The sequence below is a fragment of the Pempheris klunzingeri genome, chromosome 6, assembly GCF_042242105.1.
Source record: "Pempheris klunzingeri isolate RE-2024b chromosome 6, fPemKlu1.hap1, whole genome shotgun sequence".
In the NCBI taxonomy this organism is placed as follows: Eukaryota; Metazoa; Chordata; class Actinopteri; order Acropomatiformes; family Pempheridae; genus Pempheris; species Pempheris klunzingeri.
Window position 1 is genome coordinate 3,484,171 of NC_092017.1, and position 22,155 is coordinate 3,506,325.

Consider the following 22,155-nt stretch of genomic DNA (forward strand, 5'->3'; position numbering starts at 1 on the left):
AATGTGTATGTACCTGATGTTAATACTAATTTCTGTACTTTACTTGATTTGATTTCATCTTTATTGAATCAATATTTCCACAGATACAGAGGTGGATGGGCAGAAAAAGGGATGAAAAAGTCAAAGTTATGTGTAGTGCTCAGGGTTTGTACTGCTGTAGTCAGATTACATTTTGAAATCAGTTTCAAAGACTGGGGCTTCTGCAGGAATGATCTGGGGGTTCCACATGATTACATATGTATGTTTTGGTCTGTGGGTAGCGAGCTTTTCTCCTTCAAGCATGGGTCTGGAATCATCTACAGAAAGCACCCCCATAACATCACTGCTGCTCTCTGAACTTTATGGCCCATATCTAGAGACAAAGGTTCTTTCAGAGGTTGTGTAAAAGAAACTTTCAATAACAGTATAAGCTAAGGTGTAATCTACAGCCATTTGTGCATGAAAAATCAGTTTCTTTGAAGTGGTTCTTGGAAGCAAAATGTGTTGTTTAGGGTATATATAAAATGATAAATATATAAATAATTAAATAATAAATCTAAAATGGTCCTTTAACCCTGTGAACATTAACGAGAGACTTCTCATATAGTCACTACATGCCTGAACTTGTGCCATATATTGTGACTGCGATTGTATTCCCCTTCCGTCAATTGGCATTGATGTTTTAAGACAGTTTCTCATGGAAAACATTTGACACAACTTGAAACAGTATTCTTTTTTTAAATATATGCTCACGTGTTTTCAATGCACCACAAATATCCATATATGAGTGGAAGTGTTGGTGTTCCAGGGATATAATGACCATGCTTAGTACTGTCAATACTCGACCCCACAATGTGTGAGTTCTAGAAAACCTGCTCCTGCCTGCAGCAAAGTTGAACACTGCTGGCTCCTGCAAGTTTCTCATTGGGTTTTGCAGAGCCTGTCTGATCCCAATCCCAATGCAATAAAGGTAATAACATAACGAAAGTATATTTTCCTCCTCTGCATTTAAACATATGACTGTGTTTGGTTTTTGTAGATAATTTTGCTGTTTTGTTTCTGTTTAGTCATATGTAGGCCATTGTATATTGTACGTGTTTAATGGCAACATTAAATCTCATTCAGTGTTGTAAGAGGACCTGGTTAATGTTAATTGGTTCACGTGATTATCATGTTTATTCTTAATTAACCTGCAGCTGCTTCAACACAATTGATCGCTGACTCACACATGAAGTAAGTATTTTAAACCGCCCGCTCCCATGAGATTTGCATTGGGTCACACAGAACTTGATGTCTTTTTTTTTTGGTTATATTTTGCTAAATCTGCACTAAATCTGAAAAGTCTTGCTGCATTATCTACTAGCAGTATGCTTGTGCTCTAACCACAGCAATTAGGTGGAATAGTTTTGATGCTGAAAAAAACATTTTCATTTGGAAATTCAATTTTGTTGTGATTTCTAAGAAGATTTCCTGCATCAAAGATAAATAACTGTGATCACTGGAAAGAGTAAGTCAATCCAATAGTATGTGTATTGAGTTGTGACTCTTAAAAGAAGTGGTTGAATCTTTTTGTAAGGGTCTACATATGAAACTATAAAAATACTTGAAGACGAGTTTAGACTGACAATACTATCAAATAAATGTAAACCCACATAAATGGATACGGACATTTTGATATGACATGACCCTGACCACTTACCCACTTAAGTGGCTAGTTGCAGTTAGTGAGCTGGCTGTTGAAGTAAGCATTTAGGTTGAAAAAATAACTGAAATGTTCAAACTGATGCAAACAAAAGGAAGTTGACAGTGAAAAGCTGTGGCCATTGTGACAACTGGTGTTAATGAATATACCTGTTATGACTCCTCCGAGCATGGAGGTCAGAACAACTAAGCATTGCCAGCTGGAAGTTCATGAAACTGTTAAAATGGTTCTTTATAAAAAGGTTTATAGCACTATCAATTTTCTGACACCACAAAGAGCCAATGTGAAACCATCACACATTGTGATCAGCTTTAAATAAGAATTAGTTCTAACTTTAAGGAACCCTTCTTGTAACTAAAATGTTGGTTTACTGATGAAGACAAAATAGCTTTAGTCAGCCTGTTTTATTCCCAACAGTGATTCAAAGGCGCAGAGCATTTGGAGTCTGCTCCACGACCTTGCTGACTAACCAGAAATAAAAGACAAAGGGCTTTGCTCCCTCACTGAAGAAATAAATAAAAGCTATTATCATAACCAATGGAACCTGCTAACAGTGAAGTAAGAATCAGCTATATTCCCTGGGCAAAATGCAGCACAGGATCCAACTGTCCATTACATAAAGCAGTGGGGAGACTGAGTGTGGCCTCAGTGTTGAGTACCCATCATTCTTTCATACAGCAAGTGATGCATTCCTGGCCATTACACCTTGATGTATCACTGAGCTTGTACATTATGAACTCCTGATGACTGGCCTCTCTGCTCTACTGCCTTCAGAGTTCTCTATTGGTCTTGGGGGAGAATCTCACCTCCTCCTCGACATGTAGGCTTAGACCACAGGACAAAGGGAAAAGTCTGACTCTTTTCAATCTATGTACATGTTTCATCTCTGCCAGACAGAATCAGACCATGGGGATAGTTAGAGCTTTGTTATTTAAAAAAAAAAGTAACATCCTGCATTTTAACTTGACTCTTGTGCTTGATTTGTTCAGGGTTTGAGGTAAATTTCTTTTCAAAGAAAGAGTTTAGTTAGTGGTGCTATGAACATTGAAAATGTTCACAAAACATTTACATGTCCTGATTACTAAGGATACCTACCCTAACCCTAACCCTTGCTCACATGAAATACTTTAGTGCCACAACAACAATGAAGACATCTCCATCTCCAGCATCTCCTTTAGTGCTCTGTACTGTGCTGGATATGTTTTTCTTGGCCAAAATACACACAAATGAGCCACAGAGAGGCTGCCATAGCTTATCAGATGAGACGATGCTCACGCTTCACAGCCATCAGTGTTGGAAGGGATGAGAGGCTCCTTCAAGCATCCTTCAGCCATCCAAAAATACACCTCACTGTGAGCTTACAACCTGCCAGCTTGCCAGCAGAAAAACAACAGAGATGGAGGGAGTCCAGTTTACAACAGTGGAGCATTAGAAAGCCAACACTGGGAATGCGCAGGCCTGCCTGAAAGTTCCAATCATTTGGCATAACTGCATTTATTTTGTCATCAAGGTCTTTTTTTGTGGCAACAAGCAGTAATATTTACTGACTGTTGGCAAACCAAGCTTGAGTGAAAGGTTTCCAGGCAACTTCAATGGAGACAACACACAGCTCAGCACTCACAGCCAAGTTCAGTGACTTCAAAAATGCTTCTTCTTGGTCCTTGCTAATGTTGGTGACAGATTCCATCACTGACGGCTGCTGTCCCTCACCCTGACAGGCCACATTGGCTGGACACAAGCAGACGGGTTACAACTGGTTCTGCTGCCACAAAGATCTGAGCCTCCCTCTGAAATGACTCATCAGTACACCAGAGACTGAATCCATTATCAGAGTGTGTGATGTCAATACAAAAAGCATGTCACAGCCATCTTTTGGGCCAATATACCCCTTTAGAACTGCATGTTGAACTGGTGCATTGCTGAAGGTAAAAATGAAACATCAACCAGGAGCATATTAAGTAATAGTATAGTTCTGTAAATTTTAAGGTTTATCAGAAACCAAAATCACACGAGACAGGACTTTATAATTCTGGATGTTTTCAATTTTATCATCTATTTCATCATTCTTTTTTTATGTTTTGTCATGACAATCACAAGGTAAACGGCAGAAATACTGTGATCATGTTACAAAGCGATCCACCAGGAACCCAGTGCCTTGTCGGATGATGCTGAGGTGCAACAGAAGTTGATTCAGGTTCAATGTGGCTCCTTTGTGAAGGTTCAGATCAAACTTTTCAGGTGCTTTATGTCAAGTGATATTTACATTTAAGTCAGCACTTAAGATATTTGTTCATAGTAAGATCTTTTAAAGTACACATGCACATACAAACATCCTTGAAAAGATAAGGATAGCCAATTATTTCTTCAAATGTGAAACAATCCACTTGCATGGGCAGAGTCCATAGAGAGTAAAAGTCTGGACGAACTTGTCCAGATGTAGCCAGGTCAGTAAGCAGACGTGTCAGTGTGCAAGACCAAGAATGTCTATGGGCTCACTCCACAGTACGCGTATGTGTAGACAGGTTGTGAGATGCTGGCCTTGTCTTGCACAGATAAGACAGGAATGCTGCTTTAAAGGAGATCAGGTGAGATCTCCTCCTGGAGAACAAAATGAGCTGAGAGGAAAGCAGCTGAACACACCTCACCGCGTGACTGGACACATCTGCTTCAGTACGCTCACCAGTGCTTCCTCCTACTGCTGCTAAACTGCTCATCCATGGTATTGGTTTCATCCCTGTAAGTCTGTCTTCAACTTTGGTACAAAGATCTCTTCTCATGTCATTCAACCATAGCAACATCTACAGAATCCAAAAAAGCAAGTCTTTTTCTTCTCAGTCATGCTGCTTATGGCTGCACATGTTAACTAGTCGATTTCTTCATGAGTCAAATAAACCTAATAATCATCTCTTGCAAAACAGACTAGCTCCCCTTGAGTGAATTGGGTCTCTGCTAAAGTAACAACAGCTTGTGGGTTAGTAAGGAGTAATGCATTATATGTTGTGTAATGTTATATTTGATTATTGCAAGAAAAACTACATTTTCCTTTGCTTAAGTACTTTTTATCACAAGTGTTTTGTGTTGCTCTGTGTTGTTGTGCTTCACTAAACAGTGAACAGCACATGGTGAAACCGCATGTTTCTTTGTCTGTGGAACTATTGGACTCCTTTCCCCAATGTCCCCCAGTTTCACAGATAGGTGTGAAATCACCCCTGCACCCAGCTCCACTGTCACCATTGGCCGGAGGGGACACATGATTTTACGACCTCAGGCCAACAAAGCCAGTTCACCCCCACTGAACTTTCTCTTCTCTGATGCCTCTCCTGGAGGAGAGACATCTCCCCTCTCTTTTCCTGACGTCTCTCCTGCAGAGGAGAGACCAGCTCTCCTGATCTCTCCTGAAGACTCAGCTAAGCTCTGCCTCAGTGTGGTCTGTACCAGAGCAGCCACCTCCTTCATGGTAGCGACACAAGGTCCTGCCTGAAATAAGCAGATCAGCGCCAGCAGGCACGACCCAGAGTCTGCCAGCTGACAACCAGAACCAACAACAGGAGCACACCAGCAAGTTAGCACAGAGCTGCTAACTAACAGGAACAAAGGAGCGACCGGATTCCTCCAGCCTGCAACCACACAGCAACAGACAAGAACCACACCTTTCCTCCAGCAACAGGCTGAGAAAGCAGCATCCTCAAGGACACTTCGTCTCCCCTTTAAGGACTGGTAACAAACTCTAACTGGGCATAATTAGCATAGCATTACTGCATACATGGTTTACCCCTGTTAATGTATTGACTTGCTTTAATGTTCATTGAGTTTGATTATTGTGATGTGTTGCAGTTACTGTGCAGCCATTAAGTTTAGTTGATGTTAGTTTGTTCACACAGACACAGGGTCTACAAACTAACCATCCTGTCTTAACCTGGCACCTTTAACTCTCACACACACACAGTCTGCAACAGGCCACTGAGGGACAAAGCTAAGCTAACAGCACTTAGCTTCCTTTCTCTCCTTTGCCCCACACCCCAGGGGGCTGGCCATCACCATTTGGGCTCTCCCCCACCTTTGTGGGCCCATCTCACATTCCTCAGCCTTATCACACACACACACACACACACACACACACACACACACACACACACACACACACACACACACTCTTATTATGTGTTAGTTTAGTCATAGAGACTTAGTTAGATTGTTTGATTGATTTTGTTTCTGTAACAGCAGATGTCTTTAATACCTACTCTGCTTCAGCTGTACTTACAACCAAAGTACAAGTCCTTCACCTTAATGAATAACAAATGATGTCCCTGCGTTTTGCTCTGTTTTAATAAATGTTTTAATACCTGCTGTCTCCTTTAATGTTGTACAAGGGTGAACACTGCCAACCTCTACACTGTCAAGAACTCCAAAATCCTTCAGCTAGCTATCAATGTGGTAATTTTGGTAGAAATTATTAAATTAATTATAAAACATAATTCCAAATTGATAGTTTAGTATTTTTATGAGACTAAATCAATTAGAACGGCTATCTTTTCCTCGTTTTTCGAGGTGGTGCCCCAATTGAGGTGGACTTTATTCAAAGTTCCATTCATTTTAATAATTATTAATTATCTTTGATAATTATTAATTATTTCTGATCATTTTAATAATTATTAATTATCTTTGATAATTATTAATTATTTCTGATAGCCAAATTGAACATTACCACTTGTTAAAGCACAACAGTGTCATCCTGATGATGTGCAGTGTTGTCTTGTGTTAGTAATGTGCTGTGCAGATACAGATATGCTGGTTTGTGTCAGTCCACTGGCATTATGTTTGCCATTCAATGCTTGTTATCTCTGAATGGTCAGAGGTTCTTGCTACAGTCTTAAAATATCTCACTGGTCTGTACAAAAAAAGTCTGCTAAATATTTGAACTATAAACATGGAGGTGTGAAGAAGAGCCCTGTTCTGTCAGATGAACACAAGAAATGTGTTAAATTAGCATCAGCAGCAAAACAGAAGCTGCAATTGTGTCTGGAGCTGCAGGAGGGCAGAGCTCCAGAGAACTCTGTGTCCACAGAGGTGACACTGCACTCTGACTGGGTCCACTTAGTGGCTGAGCGGATGTCGCCAGGAATAGGTGAACAGTGTAACAAAGCAACATTACAAAACATCATTACGAACCCTCCAGCGGACTCCTGCATTCACTTTGGAACTTTTACCCTCTACTATTGCAGGGGTGCCCAAGACGTCGATCGTGATCGACCAGTAGATTGCAAAAGTAGCGCAGGTCGATCGCGTGACATTAAAAAAAAAAATTTTGTCTATCATCTATCATCCCTATTTAGGACTAAGCGATTTATAAAATGAATGAATGTCTGTATCCTCCCTATGGCGTTTGCGACGTACAGGGCGGCCAGTCTGAGATCTCTTCTCTGCTACGGGTCACGGGCAGGGACATGTGCGGTCAAACGCGCTAGCTACTGGAAAACTCCAGTGAGCGAAGTGACCTAGTTAGCCTTCAAATTTATATCCACTAAAGAAGGGATAGCGAATAGGATAGGAAGGGATATTTGACTCCATTCAGTGCAGGTCATCAGAGTAAGGTAGTGACCATAGATGTGTTGAATGTTCCAGTTACTCTTGTCACTTGTGCGCAATACTGATGGATACATCACTGTTTGTCACCTATGTGCATTACTGCTGTGAGTTTTTATGTGTAATACCAAGGGTTACATTAGTTGCAGCTATGCAGTGTACGCCAACATATATTGTATATATAAAGTATACTCAGTATATTTTTAATGTAGGTAGATCATTTTGACCTGGTCATTTTAAAAGTAAAAAAAAGTATGGGCACCCCTGTACTATTGGGTGTGGGAGACTTTTCTGCTGTTGGTGACAGCAATCTCAATCAGCTCAAAATGTTCAAAACCAGAGACTGGTTATAGTGAGACAGACAGACTGAGTGGACTGGTTATAGTGAGACAGACAGGCATTGCAACATTTGTAATTATTCTGATGAAATAACAAGGCATTGGAAGTGCATTCTCATCATAAAAATGTCACAGCAGTTGGATCTAATCACAAAAGCATTTTCATGAAAATACATCAGACCACACACGGTTATTTTAATCTGTTTTCCATTTCAGGAAAAGATAAGAAGTCATGCACATATTGGGATGATAAGGGACATGCTGTACAGATCCCCAGGAGAGACTGATTCAGCATGCAAAGCATCCTCCTGCTCATTGGCTGTGCATTAAAACTCTTGTTTTATAGACATAATGTCAGGTTCATTTCTAAGCTTAATGTTACTAATATGGAACACCCTCATTCACCCTCATCTTGTCTTTTTTTATATTGATTTCTTTTTGAAACAATTGTTTTCTAACATATCTGACCAACGTAATGCTATTTGCAGATAAAAATTATTGAAAATATGAAAATAACTGAAATAAAAACCTGGATTACACATTAGAATGAATTTCGACATCATGCTCTCTCTAACATGGTGTTCAGGTGTAAATGGTCATATAATTACTGCACTAATCCTACTAAAAATCGCACTGTGTTTTGTTGATACTTGTATTGCCTTATCTCTCATGGGCCATTTTTTGAGACACAGACATACAATGTTCACAAGATTTTTTTCTGGTCTCTCACAGGCTGCATCACTGATGGATTGTAAACCTTTCGCTGATGAAGTCTTCATAAAAGGACTTTGGTTCCTGCTTGTTTTATAAAATCCAATAGTGTATAAGCTCTCACTGCCAAGACTGGGACTCTTATTTCACTGCTATTTGATCACATCAGTTAGTTTTGCTGGATGTTCATCTATGCAGTAGACATGAATTGAGTTGGAAATATACAGTATCACACACGGATGGCTCATCAAACTAACTAGACCTACCACACACATTCACAAGTCAATTTGCCATGAGCAGTTTGGGGTTCAGTATCTTGCCTAAGGACACTTCATTATGCAGAAGAGCCAAGAATCAAACCGCCAACCTTCATCATTAGTGGACAACCAGCTCCACCGCCCAGCTGTGCATTGCAGTGTCATTTATCAGTACCTGCAAGCACTGTGTCGCAGCACGAGACCAATTAGAGACCAAGTGTTTTTCATTAGCTGTAGTTGGCTAAAGAAAAAGCCACTGTTGATACTAACATTTCTCTCACTTGTTTTAATGTGAAGCCAGTGAATGTGAAGCCAGCCTGTGAAATTTTACTGTGTAACAACCATAGAAAATGGTGATAATGAAAACAACAAAGATGGACAAATTCACTCTTGGGATAATTAAAAACACCTTTGGAGCTTTGACCATTTGAGCAGTTTGGATTTTCACATACAAAAAGTAAAAAAAAAGCAAAAACAGGACAAAGATGGATTCATACGCGGTTGATGTAATGTGTGGCAGAGGCATTTCACAGTTTGGGCTAATGTCAAGCTTCTAACTTAATGTACAATGCCCTTCATAATGTTTCCGAAACTGGAGGAAGGATTTTGGACTGTAGGACTATGTAGGGAGCAAAAATAATTAGGCAACTGAGGGTTAGAGTTGAATACAAATGTGGCATTTGCATTTAGAAGCTGCTGCTGTAGACACACAACATGGAGTCAAAGGAGATGCCAGTGCCAGTGAAACAGGCTATCCCTAGGCTGCACAACCAAAACAAATCCATCAGAGAGATATAGATAGTTCCAGCATGAGGAAAGGCACACAAAATAAAAACCCCAAAACAACACACTGGTGACAAACAGCAACAGCAACACAAGAGGGCCTGGACGTCCATGGAAGATGACAGTCGTGGATAATGACAGGATCCTTTCTATAGACTTGCCAAGAGCCAATACAGATTGCTCAACACAAGGTGACAGCCACTGATGCACCTCAAGAATTGAAAAGATTAGACTTTGCCAAAAAACATGTAAATAAAGCTGGCTCAGTTCTGGAGCAGCATTCTTTGGAGATTCCTTTATTTAACATTATGTTTATTTGTCTGTTACTTTTGGTAACTTTTGGAAATTTGGGATGTATGTATAAAAAAGGTTGTAATTCCTGCATAGTTTACCCAAAATTACTGTAAGTACCATTAAATTACAGATGAAAGTCTGCAGTGAAAGCTCAAGCAAGAAGATTGCAAAGAAGACAACCTGCTCATCTCCATGTAGATGTCCTGTGGATGTACCGAGCGCAGCGGGTCTGCCATACAGCTTTGATCACAGCTTCTCATGCAAGGTGTGAGGGGGGATCTTTTTAGCCCTGGGAAGTGTGCACAAATCTTCCTATTGGGCAGTGTACAGCCCCAATACCCTCCACCAATCAGAGAGCAGATAGATAGAGGGTAAATAGGGCTGAGGTAGATGTATGTAAGCTGGGGGGTAAAGACTAGGGCAAAAAGAGACAACAAAATGCATACTACTGTTTGTAACTGCAACAGCAACAATTTACTGTCATTAAATCAACCTCGATAAGTGCATTTTTTCCAACTTAGAATTGTGTTACAGTGAGAGGATACTTTTACTTTTCTGTAATGTTTAGTGCTGCATTGACACAGTTCATCATTATCACTTTATGACTCTGTATGTTTATTTAACGTGTCTCTTGGACACAATGGAAAGAGACAGCAACAGTACCTGGGCTTCAGGGAGGGAAACGTCCATGATGACCGGCTGGCCATGAGGCTCCCCATTCTCTAGCCTGGAGTAGACCACCTGGTAGCCTCTGATCTGGCCATGCTGCTTCACAGACAGGGGAGGCCTCCAGGTCACCCTGAGGGCAGTGGAGTTGAGGGCGTCCACCTCCACCTTCCTGGGAGGAGCTCCAGGCACTGCAGCACAATACAGAACAACTTCAACATTGATTCCTAAGAGAAAGAATGTTTCTTTTTTGTATTTGCAAATGTAAATACAAATGTAATCGGCTTGGTGTGGAGATATTCCAAAAGCTCTGTCCCAGTAGAATTACACATCATATCAACACTCAACATGCCAGCAGCAGATAGCAGCTGCAGCTGTTCTCTCACTATCCAGAGGCTTCTCCATCCCCATCTGATGAGTGATATCAGAGTTTGAAAATCCTCATGACCTGCTAAGATAGTTATGTGCCTGAAAAATGTCCAAGGTAATTTGATGGTTGCTAGCTGTCGTTGCAGGTTATGCACATCAAAGCTTGTCCCATGGAGCTCCAAAAGGATTCAGGGAGCAGAGTTTATTCTACTTTACAAAATGTTGAAATTAGCTTATGAAGATTCCTCTTGAATGCTTGGTCAGCTTCAAAGGGAGGCGGGAATGAATACAAATTTGATTTGCTTTGAATAAGGTTGTATAAATATTAATGGAAATCAGGACAGACAAGAAAGGGAAAGGAAGCGTTAAAGGTTAAAATGCCCAGCATTAAGAGATTAAGACATGCAGGAAAAAATCTTAAAGCAGTTCAAGTATCACCCAGCACAGCAGGCAAAGAAAAGCTCTGTAACTTGGTGTCAGCACTGTGCACTTTAGACTAATTAGAACTATTCATATAGTATAGTACTCATATAGTATCAGCAAGCTTCCAGAAACAGACTTCAAGTTTTGGAGGAAAAATGTCAATACATTAACAGCAAAGTACACTTCCACAACCTGTGTAGTGTAAACAAACAGCAAAAAAAACATGTTGCAGACAATAGAGTCCAGCAGCAGACTAAACACTTCTTTAAAGTAAGTTGACTGCCATGGACTGAAATGAGCTCCAAGTAATCAATGCTCAGTGCTGCTGTAGCAACTTTGGTAGTCACCTCATTACAGAAGCCCCTTTTCCACCACAGGAACTTTTCTCATTTACCCGAGATTTTGAAAAACCTCGGCGCCTTTCCACTGAAATTACCTGGGGAAAAAACTTTCCTTCGACCCCAAACTTTCCCTGGAAAAGTACCTAGTAGCGCGGAAGTACTTTTCAGATTACCCGGAATTCTTGAGGGGCGGGGCTGTGTGCTGAAGAACGCTGATTGGTGGAACACACTTGCAGCGTTCAGCACTTCTGTGTGTAATCCAGTGTGGCTGCAAACTTGTTTATTTCATTTCTACTAGCTTCACTTCATTTGTGTTTTGATCATTTGGAAAATGGAGCAAAAGAAAAAAAGCTACGAGAAGTGGACAGACGACGAGGTCCAGGCTCTTTTCAGTGTATTTGCCGAGGAAGAAATTTAGCAGGACGACCAATTCTATGGAAGAATAGCCGACAAGCTGGTGGAGCTAAATGTAGGGCACATGCTGAAACAAATTCGTGAAAAGTTGAAGAAACGTATGCAAGATTATAAGAAGCTGAAGGACCACAACAGTCCCCCATACGTCATCAGCCTGATTTGAATAAATGTACCGGAATTTTGAGGTGCAGTGGAAATGCAAACCACACAGATTACCAGGAATTCTTTTACCCAGGTAAATAAATTCCTGGTAATAAAAGCTCCTGGAAATGTTGGTGGAAAAGGGGCTAGAGACACCCCATTTCCACTTTGTTTATCATGGGCAACCCTGTCACCAGACAAGAGCATCACCAGTGGAGGATTCTACAAAAAAAAGAATGACAACAATTTTTTACAGTTCTCGCTTTCTACACTATGTGCATGAAGATGAATAAGAAAAACTTGAACATTTGTTATTGTGTGTCTGTCTCCTCCATCAAAGCCAGACATGATACAAGTCCTATCACAAGCCAAACGTCCACACCCTGACTATCCTTACACTGAAATCAGCCAGTAGAGTGGCAGGTGAGCATATTCTTCCTGTGATATCTTCCCCAGAGCAATTTTTTGTATTTTTCTCTTTCTCAGGTTCCTGTGGATCGTGGTCATGGTTCTCCTGGCTGTGGTTCTCTGGCTTCATGAATCCATGCTGCGGCTCGTTGGCTGCCTCCACTTTTTACTTATCAGCATTGCTAATTTCCTGTAAATCTGATGATAGACCGGTGGTCATGGTCCTTACATTCCAACATCCCAGTTTAAGTGCTTTAGTGATCCTTTTGCGCTTGTGTCCTGTGTTATCTTTCTCTTTCTTGCCTGGTGCATGGGTTTTACAGTTCACTTGTAAGGCTTTTACAGCCCTTAGCCCTACGCACCCAGTAAGGCAGGTGAACTGTGACGGGATAGCACCTTACTGACCGTGGGCTGCCCAGTTTCTAGCGGGCGGTAGCTATCCAATGAGGCACAATGACCTCTCCCACTGTCAGAAATGACCCCTGGTGCCTCACTCTACACCAATTGAGTCAAGGCTTAAAACTGGTAACTGCCATTTCACGTGTTGTGCCGTCACTTCACAGCGGCGCTGGAGTGACCTCTCCAGAGCGCAAGCCTGGGCAAGGGGGTATAGGAGACAAGCTGTTGCCCATGCATCAGGTCTCCCCTCTCCACATCACTGGTGTAGTCCAAGGGAAGGGCAAGAGCCCAAGCAGCTTGGCACCAATGCCGTTGCAGGAGCTGCCAGAACAATGTTGAGTCAACAATGAGCTGCCTTAGGGACTCCAGCTCCGGATTTCTCCTAAGGGTTTACTCCCGAAGCCTTTCCCAGGAATGGGTGTGCCCGCAAGGCAGCAGAGGTTTGAGATCGTGGTTTGTCTTCCCCTAGGTGGGCTGCCAGCCAAGGTTAATGAGCCCCATCTTTCCGGACAGCTACAGGTAGTACCGTTTACTGCCCTAACGTAGCAGCAGCAGTGCTGACCTGACTCTTTTTTTTTTTTTTTTACTAATATTAGTCGTGTTATTATTATTCATATATTGTCTAACTATTGTCATGTCTTTCTGTGTGACCAATGAATGTATTAGTCATTCCTATTGTCAGTAATATAGTTGTTGTTATTATTTTGGTTGTTTGTTGTGGTTCAGTATTTGATAAGGTCATTAAATATTGCTGTAAATCAAGCCCCTATGTGTACAATTTAAGGTGGTTATACAACACAATGCCATCAAAAGGTTATTGCTATGACAAATAAATGAAGGTATATTAAGGCTGCCACTGGGCTCAGGTTAGAGAAGGATTTTGGTAAAGGCTAAAACCCACAGAGTCTCGCATTTCGGCTGCACAGCGGCTGCTGGAACTAATTGCCTGTAGTTGACTGTAGTCAGTGTTTTACGGTAAATGGTCTGTATAGCGCTTGTCTAGTCATTTTGACTACTCAAAGTGCTTTTACATTACATCGTCATTCAGACAAGAGGAATCTAAGTTGGAGGAGACTATCACACACATTCACACACTGAAGCTGCTTCATGAGCAAGTTAGGGTTCAGTGTCTTGCCCAAGGACACTTCGACATGCTGACTTAGAGGAGCATAGGATCAAACCAGCGATCTTCCGATTGATGGACGACCCACTCTACCTCTGATCCACAGCCACCCAAATGACTGAATGCTGGCACTGGGCTTAAATCACACGCAGAATAATGATACAGCATGGATTTCATTTATTGGGATAATGGCCTGGGTTTTAGCATCTTATTGAGTAATCTAATGGCACAAGTTTTGTATATAGAAAAATGAAACAATTCCAGTGGAATTATCCAAATTAATGCAGTCTATTGAGACAAATTTACTGTATGAACTCTTCCTCGGCAGCAACTGAGTAACTTTCTCTGCCTTTCAATCACTGGAACCTTAGTTTTGGTTTCACTTGCAGGGATGCAGTGCTTTAACCCCAAAAGCTCCCTTCTTCAGAGGCCAAGTTTGCAGCACTAAATGTCTTCTGGTTAAAAACAATCCTCAAAATGTAATTTCTCCAGGCTCTAGCCAACTCTGGCTGCTTAAAATACTAATAGGAGGGGATGAGAGTCCTGTCATTTTGTTGACTGGATGGCATAATTGTGTACCAGTCTCTTTCATAAACCTACCACAAGGAGTCTGCAAAGCTAGAAATGCTCAAATCCTAGACTTGAGACTGCATTTGAACCCGTGTGTAAGTTCAATGCGAGAAAAAGGTTAAGGAAAATAATTATGTTTAGGTGAAACACTGAATTTAAGCAATCAAATCCCATTCCCATACTCATCTCATTCTCTTCTTTCAGGGAAAGCATTTGCTTCCTGATTTTCAAAGTATAGTATAGTTAGACTCTACAAAACTAACCTGCAGCAGCAGAGGAGGAGCAGAGTGAATATTGGAGGGTTAGTATTACCTGCGAAGCCCAGGCTGCTCCCTACCTATACCGTACCATACCACCTACATACCATCTTCCTTGGTTCTGATACGTGCTGTGGTGCTCTCCGGGCTGGGCCCGACATCAGTGTAAGCCCTCACCCACACCGAATACTCAGTCCACTTCTCCAGGTTCTCCAGCATGTAGCTGGTTACATCAGCACCAATCTCTGACACTTGGTGGCGCTCCACATCCTTTCCTGTGAGTGCTTGGTAGGCTAGGGAGTAGCTCACTATCTCCCCGTGGTTGCTGTCTGTGAGCGGCGCCACCCAACTCACCTTGATGCTGGTGGAGCTGAGGCTGAGCAAGTATACCTCCTGCGGAGGGGCCGAAGGGGCTAATGGGAGGGGAGGAAGGAGGGTAATGGTCAAGCAGGGTGGATAATGGAAGACAGAGGAACTCACCATCTGGACTGCTGACAGATAATGAACTCGTGTTACAAAAAGAGACAGTGCAAAATGGCTAGCCTACACATTTAGTGTATATCCTACTAATTTGCTTTGCCATTAGATCTGGAGAAAACATAATTGCAGCAATCTCACATGGCAACATTGATGATTCAAGTGTGAAATACTGCACAGAAGTCATAGGGAAGAGATCAGGGGTGTGGTTATTTGAAGAAAGCTCATTAGTCCCAGGTACTTGTAGTCTTGGTTAGATATTCAAAAGGTAAACACTTAAAGGTAACATTTAGTATTTATCTCTATTTCTTTTTCACTAAATTTAGAGGAAAATAATTACTAATCATGTTTAATTTCAACTTAATCAGTTATGGTAACATTGTGTTCACCAGTGGCTGAGATCTGAAAATGCCGCAACAAGGTAAAAAGACAGTCAGATGATCAGATTGGTTGTGAACAAGCCAACAGTTTATCCAGATTATCTTACCCATTTCATTTGGGGATCAAACTAAGTATAGCACGTACAGTAGGCCTAAGTGAATCAGGACAGTTGTTGCACTGTTCACCTTGATTTCTCTTGCAAGGAAGTTTGACTGGTCTGCAAGTTTGTTTCCAACCTGTCTGAACGTCTAACTGCTCATGTTTTGTGGCACATTAGACTTGTTTTTAGCAATGTCAAACATACCTAATATATATATATATATATATATATGTATATTTGACATTCACCTAACCTGCCACCTAAGGATCGTCACCTGAGTATAATCCTACAAAATCCCCAACGTGCAAGTGTACCTAGAATTGATGCTGTTTTGAAGACAAAGAGTGGTCACACCAAATATTGATTTGATTTAGATTTTTTTTTTTCTCTCACTTTGCATTTTGTAAATTGATGAAAAAATAAACAATTACATTTTGTATTTTTGAAAGCATTATTACTTTACATCATTTCTTTATACCTACCAAAAACTTTTACACTCTACTATATATAAATATATATGTGTGTATGTTTATGTTAATATCTGACTAAATATCTGTTTAATATCTGACTGGCCTTTGTCATGAAATTAATATAATAATTAACATGCAACACGTTTTCAATGATTTGATAGTTTGTGTGTTCATCCTCTTCTGCAGAGGATCTCCAGAGTCCAGACAAAAACAACTGTGACACTCCACACTGTAGCTTCTGTGAAAGAAGAGTGATCTCAAATATCTGACATATAACTAACACAGTGTTAGGAAAAGTACAACAGGCACAGTAGACATGGATGCATTTCTACACAATGATGCACAAGGGCAGAACTCAACAAAACACAAGCAGACCAACAGTTGAAATGATGTGCATCAGGTGGGAGAGATTACACAGGGGACTGTTATCATGCTCGCCTGTGGTTTGCCCCGGCACAGTGTGTGGACCCAGTTTGGTATCAGTTTGAACAGAGTTGGAGGCTGGTTTTGTTCGCTTGCAGGGGTGCAGTACGGTGCTTGTGATAAGTTGAAAGAGACACAAGAAAAGCCCTAATTCAACAGGGTTATGAAAAATACCAAAACTTGGGAGTATATGTATTTTCCATTCTACTGCTTTCAGGAACTGCTTCTTTAAAGAAAAAGGAACATCTATTTGTGCTTTCTCTAAATGTCTGTAAGCAGCAGACAGAAATATGTAATGTAAAATAACGAAAATGGTTGTGACAATATCAGAAAATAGTCTGTTCGTGTAGGATTCAGTAACTTCTAGTGGGAAGCTGACTTTTCCTTGACAATTAGACTAGATGAAGGATTTTCTTTTTTGGTCTACTTTTATCTTGGGAACACTTTTGGGATTTCTGGACCCACAGGTTGGTAACCAATGATCACATTGTTACTTGTCCTGCATTCATCTCTGCCTACATCTGCCTCGGTGGACTTTGAGGAATGCTTGAGATCTTTGTCTTGTTGAAAGGTGCAATGATGCAATGACCCAAGCTTCAGCCTCCTTACAGACAGCCCTCCAAACACTGTAGGTTTCCAGTGCTAGAAGAAGCAAAACAGCCCCAGAGCATCACCGAGCCACTGCAATGCTTCACCGTACGCAGGTCCTTTTTTTCAGTGTATGCCTCATTCTTCCTCCTCCTGACATACCTCTGATCCATAAACCTGAAAAGTTCCAGTTTTGTCTCATCACTTCACAGAACAGAATCCCAAAACTTGGCTTACTTATATGGATTCGAACATATTAGAGCCGACTTGTTGTGCGCTTTTGTGTCAGTAGTGGTGTACGTCTTGGAGTTCAGGCAGTTAGGCCTTCAGTGTTTAGTATGCCTCTTACTGTAGAAACTGAAACTTCAGTGCCTGCTGCCACCAAGTCTTGCTTCAGGTCTTTTGCAGTCGATCAAGGGTTTTTGGCCACCTGCCTCCTCAGAAATCTGGTGGCAGCTGTTGATAACTTCCTCTTTCTGCCACATCCAGGTAGTGCAGCCAGTGTTCCTTTAGGTTTGAAATTGTGAACTATGCTTCCAACAGTATCTCTAGGAACATTCAGTGCCTTTGTTGTCTTTTTGTATCCTTTTCCTTGCTAGCAATGATCTCACTTAACTTTTAGGATACTTCTCTTGACTTACCCATATTTCTAACATGCAACCAAACGTCAGTGTGAACAAACCCCTAGCCCAGGGGTGTCCAAACTTTTTTCACTGAGGGCCACATACAGAAAAACATACAAAGGGCTGGGCCACTCACTAGAAGTGAGCTATATTGCTAACTTTAATTCACTAGAGGTGAATCAATCAACTGTAGGTAAATTCTGCTTGATAACTGAATATGATTCAAGAAAAAAAACAGCCTAACCATTAGTGGGCTTTCACTTATTAGTTGTGGTACAAGCTGGTCTTTGCCTTGTAGGCTCTTGTTCAGTGTGTTCAGGTGATCAGTGAGATCCACTAAAAATGTCAACCAGAGAGGGTCACTGAGCTCATGAAGAGGTTGGTCCTTCTCTCTTCAAAACTGGTCTATTTCTGATCTCAGGAAATAAAACCGCTGCAGTACAGAGCCACGACTTAGCCAGCCAAAATGTGAAGTTGCTCTGTGCATTCATCTGCATGCCAGTCTCACAGCATGTGAGATGGCCTTTCAGATATTCAGTCGTCCTCTCACACGTCTTGACAGACACGACAAGCTCCTATTTGAATCATTCCAGCTGTATGTAAATGTGACCCAAAGCCTAGTTTTACACTTCAAGTCCATCTCCTTTCTTATTCTGCTCTTAACTACACTGTGTCCTGGGCTCTGAACTGTCACCATGGTGATGGCAGTGCATGCAGATGCAGCAGCCAGTAAGCTGTTATTTTTACCTTGCAAAAACACATATTACCGATCACAGAAGTACACTCATTATCGTTGGAAAAGACAATAACAGCCAAGCTAACCCAGCCTGGACCTGAGGCTGCTCGTGGCTGACATCCGGTCGCAGGAAAATTGAATGGAGGAAATGGGCCCAGCAATGGGAAACTGGGCCTTGTTGTGCCCACATCTGTACAGACACCTGGATCCATCACAGCATCCTGGATCAAGCTACTGCACTCGACAGATGGAGCATGTTCAGTGCAGAAAGAACTCAATACTGCAGATATCAATATAGCTCACTTCTAGTGAGTGGCCCAGTCCTTTGTATGTTTTTCTGTATGTGGCCCTCTGTGAAAAAAGTTTGGACACCCCTGCATTACCTTAATGTTCAGGCACAGTGTCAAGGTGACACTGAACTCATGTAGACATTAAAGCTGCTGCTGCTCTGCTAACACGCTGCTCTTGTTAAGTTACTCTTTGTGGCGTCTGCCCTCAGGCCAGCCCATGGAGGTAAGACCTGCCCTCAGATCTCATCATTAGTGTATGAAAGATTTTTCCACAAAAAAACATTGAACATTTATCTGAGTTTATTAATATTATTTCATTTTCTAACTTCCACTCAACATAGTGAACATTGATATGTTCAGTACAGTCCACAAAAGGGCCAGTCATGTGAGCTGTATGAGCTCCAAAAATTCTGGGTGTTGCCAGGACTGCTGCCATTACAGGACATCTTCACATTCCCTTGTGTCGTGTACACACAGACTACTCACAGTTTAATGCTGTACAAGACTGATTGTGATATTTTTAGACTCAATACCTTTGATGTGGAGTTTAATTGAATAAATACAGTTAGTATTTCTACCCTGGAATTATATTCTGGCAGAATAGTGATGAAAGTGTACACCATGATGCTACTGTATATTCTGAATGAGGAAATAAACTTAACTTATTATTCTTGGAGGAATTTGGACCTCAGCATTCTGGAAATCAAAGCAACAGCCCTGTGTATATCTATTCTCAGATAGTTTGGACAGATACATGCTCCATCATCTGATCCACATACAGCACAGATACATCTGCAATAGATAACTATCTGTAATCAGTCTGAAGCTCATGATTTGATTAAGGTGTGATGTGATTTTACTTGTAAATGAATAAATAGCTATTAGGTTAGAAAAAAAACAAGAAATATCAATTTGCGCAATTTTGCATTTCACAGTCCAAGATGGTAAATGGGCTGTAACATTTTGTCTGTGATGGTGGGCCTACATATGGCCACTGAAACATGCAAACTTCAGCTCTCATGGTGTCCAGCTGATGATGCAGGGTGATATCACCAACATTGTCCAAAGGATGACTTACCTGTCAGTCAGTATAACCTCATGTTTCCTGCCATTATGTCATTTGACAACTGACAAAGTTGAAGTCAGTTGAAACATAAAATAGACCAGAATTAAAAGGTAACATCTGGACAAAGCACCATTAGACAGCTGCAGTACTTACTGGACTGGGCAGTCCTGGCCTCAATAGGCTGAGTGAAGACTCCTAAACCCATGTCTGATCTCGCCGCCAGGGAAAACATGTAGAGTGTGTCTGGCTTTAGATCATCAACTGCATAGAAGCCTGCTGGCTCAAAAGTGGCACGATGCTGTGGAGAGATGAAATGAGATCAAGAAGGCCACAGCATACAGTACACACACATGTATGTATATATATTACTGTGACAGAATAGATAGATAATTGTTGGATATACTATTAGAATCTTAGGTTTCATCTGACAGTCCCAGAATTCAACTTCTCATGTACTTCTCTTAGATTAATCAAATGTAATCAGAAGGAAGTGATGCAGGTAAGGGTTAGGGCCCTGATACAGACCTTTGTTCTAAAGACGCAGTCAGACTGGTGAAGTAAATGAAACATAAATTAAATGTCCTGATGGGACATTTCTAAAGATGACATGTGTCGGGTGGGGAATAATCATTTCTAAAATGAAATACATTAACATAAACATAGAAATCAGCTGTAGAAAATACCCTATACATCCATAATACCCACAACCACATTACATATGTCGTACACACTGTGCAGGCGTGAATATGAAAGCTTTACATACAAATACAGAGACACACAAAACAAAGAAATATATTGTACACAATTTAAGAGTAAATTCCATCCAGTCAAAACACCTCATTGGAGGGGAAGTGTTTTTAAGTTGGTTTTTACCTTGTCAGTAGGGGTGTTGGCCTCCCAGTAGAGCAGTTCAAAGCTAATGATGGGGTCCTGGACAGGCCAAAGCCATGAGAGCATGATGCGTGAGTCCAGCTCAGCCTCGGCCTCAAAACCAGATGGCTGAGCTGGAACTGGAGGTAGAAACAAAGAAAAGACTAAAAGGCAGGAACAGATGCAGGGAGAGTGAAGTGTGAGTGTTCAAAGGTGGACATATAAAGGGAGGGAGTCAGGGGGTGAAGTGTGAGGCCGGGAAAAGATAAGACGTCTATTAGGTTGCAATCTGGGGTCAAAACTCATCAGTATTGAGAACAGCTGCCCAACTGAGGAAGAAGAAAGGATGTCATCGCCTTAGATCCTCCAAGGTGAAATCAGTAAACTAAGGATCCAATTTACAGGTGTCTCATGACCATGACTGCCAGATACTGATTGACCTTTGTTATGCTAATATGGCCAACACAGCTTGTCCAGCAGCGTTGCTACAGCAGGACTGTGATGTCACCCAGAGTTTTCTGGCTGTTCATGGTTTTCTACTTTTGTGAGTTCCTGGAGCACGAAAAGTAAGTAATGGTAAAGTACGAAGCTGAGGTGAGTCCAGAAAGCAGCAACCATCACAAATGATCTGTGAATGGCTTACACTTCTGTCAATCATCCAACACGCTGCACTACACTTTGTGACCTGTTTATAGTCCAAATGGTATTGACCAATCACAACTGAGTGGGCTTTGGTTGCATCCAGGCAATCAGTCCATGTGGAGAGCAAAAGAGGTGGAATACATTGGCTGAAAAGCATGTGGGAACCCATCAGCTATGGTCTTATTGTCAGACGTCTAATTGGCCACTTTCTCTTTTACATTTGCTAAATATGAGGGACTGAATTCAGAAATGTGTTGGCAGCCCTGTACTAACACAAAGCTCAGGGCTGACTGCTTATATACTCAGCTCGCCAACAACATCTTAACACTATCAAATCAAGAGTGCAAGTCATTTATTATGTATGGTTATATTGCCAACTTGTGCCAAGAAATTAAGCAATAAGCAGCAATAAGCATGGCTACGTGGAATAGAGGGTGAATCTGTGATGAAAATCAGTGAGGACAGGACTGTTCTGTTGCAGTGCTTCTGTTTCTATAAACCAATGCTCCTTTGCTCAGACCTGAATGAGTCGTTGCTTTGGGGGCTCCTATGCAAGTTACCAGTAACAAAGCAATGATTCTTTGCTTCAACTCACTCATGCTCCCGATGATATGATACAGTGGACAGCCACATGATAGATGTCATGACTTAGGAAGAGTTTACATTAATCACAGTGATGTGCTGACAAAGCAACAGCTAAAGAGCTTTAAAGAACTCTGTTCTACTAGTGG

The 22,155-nt window shown here is 41.3% G+C and overlaps 1 protein-coding gene across 1 annotated transcript in view; it reads right to left on the reverse strand.

The window, feature by feature from the left end:
• The window catches only part of ptprfa (protein tyrosine phosphatase receptor type Fa), a 208,441-nt gene that overhangs the window by 106,335 nt on the left and 79,951 nt on the right, over positions 1-22,155 (reverse strand). The window contains exons 7-10 of the mRNA XM_070832882.1: positions 20,786-20,922; positions 20,066-20,210; positions 14,866-15,171; positions 10,311-10,504 (exon numbers count right to left, since the gene is read on the reverse strand). Coding sequence (XP_070688983.1) covers positions 10,311-10,504; positions 14,866-15,171; positions 20,066-20,210; positions 20,786-20,922 — 782 coding nt within the window. The remainder of the gene's footprint in view (positions 1-10,310; positions 10,505-14,865; positions 15,172-20,065; positions 20,211-20,785; positions 20,923-22,155) is intronic.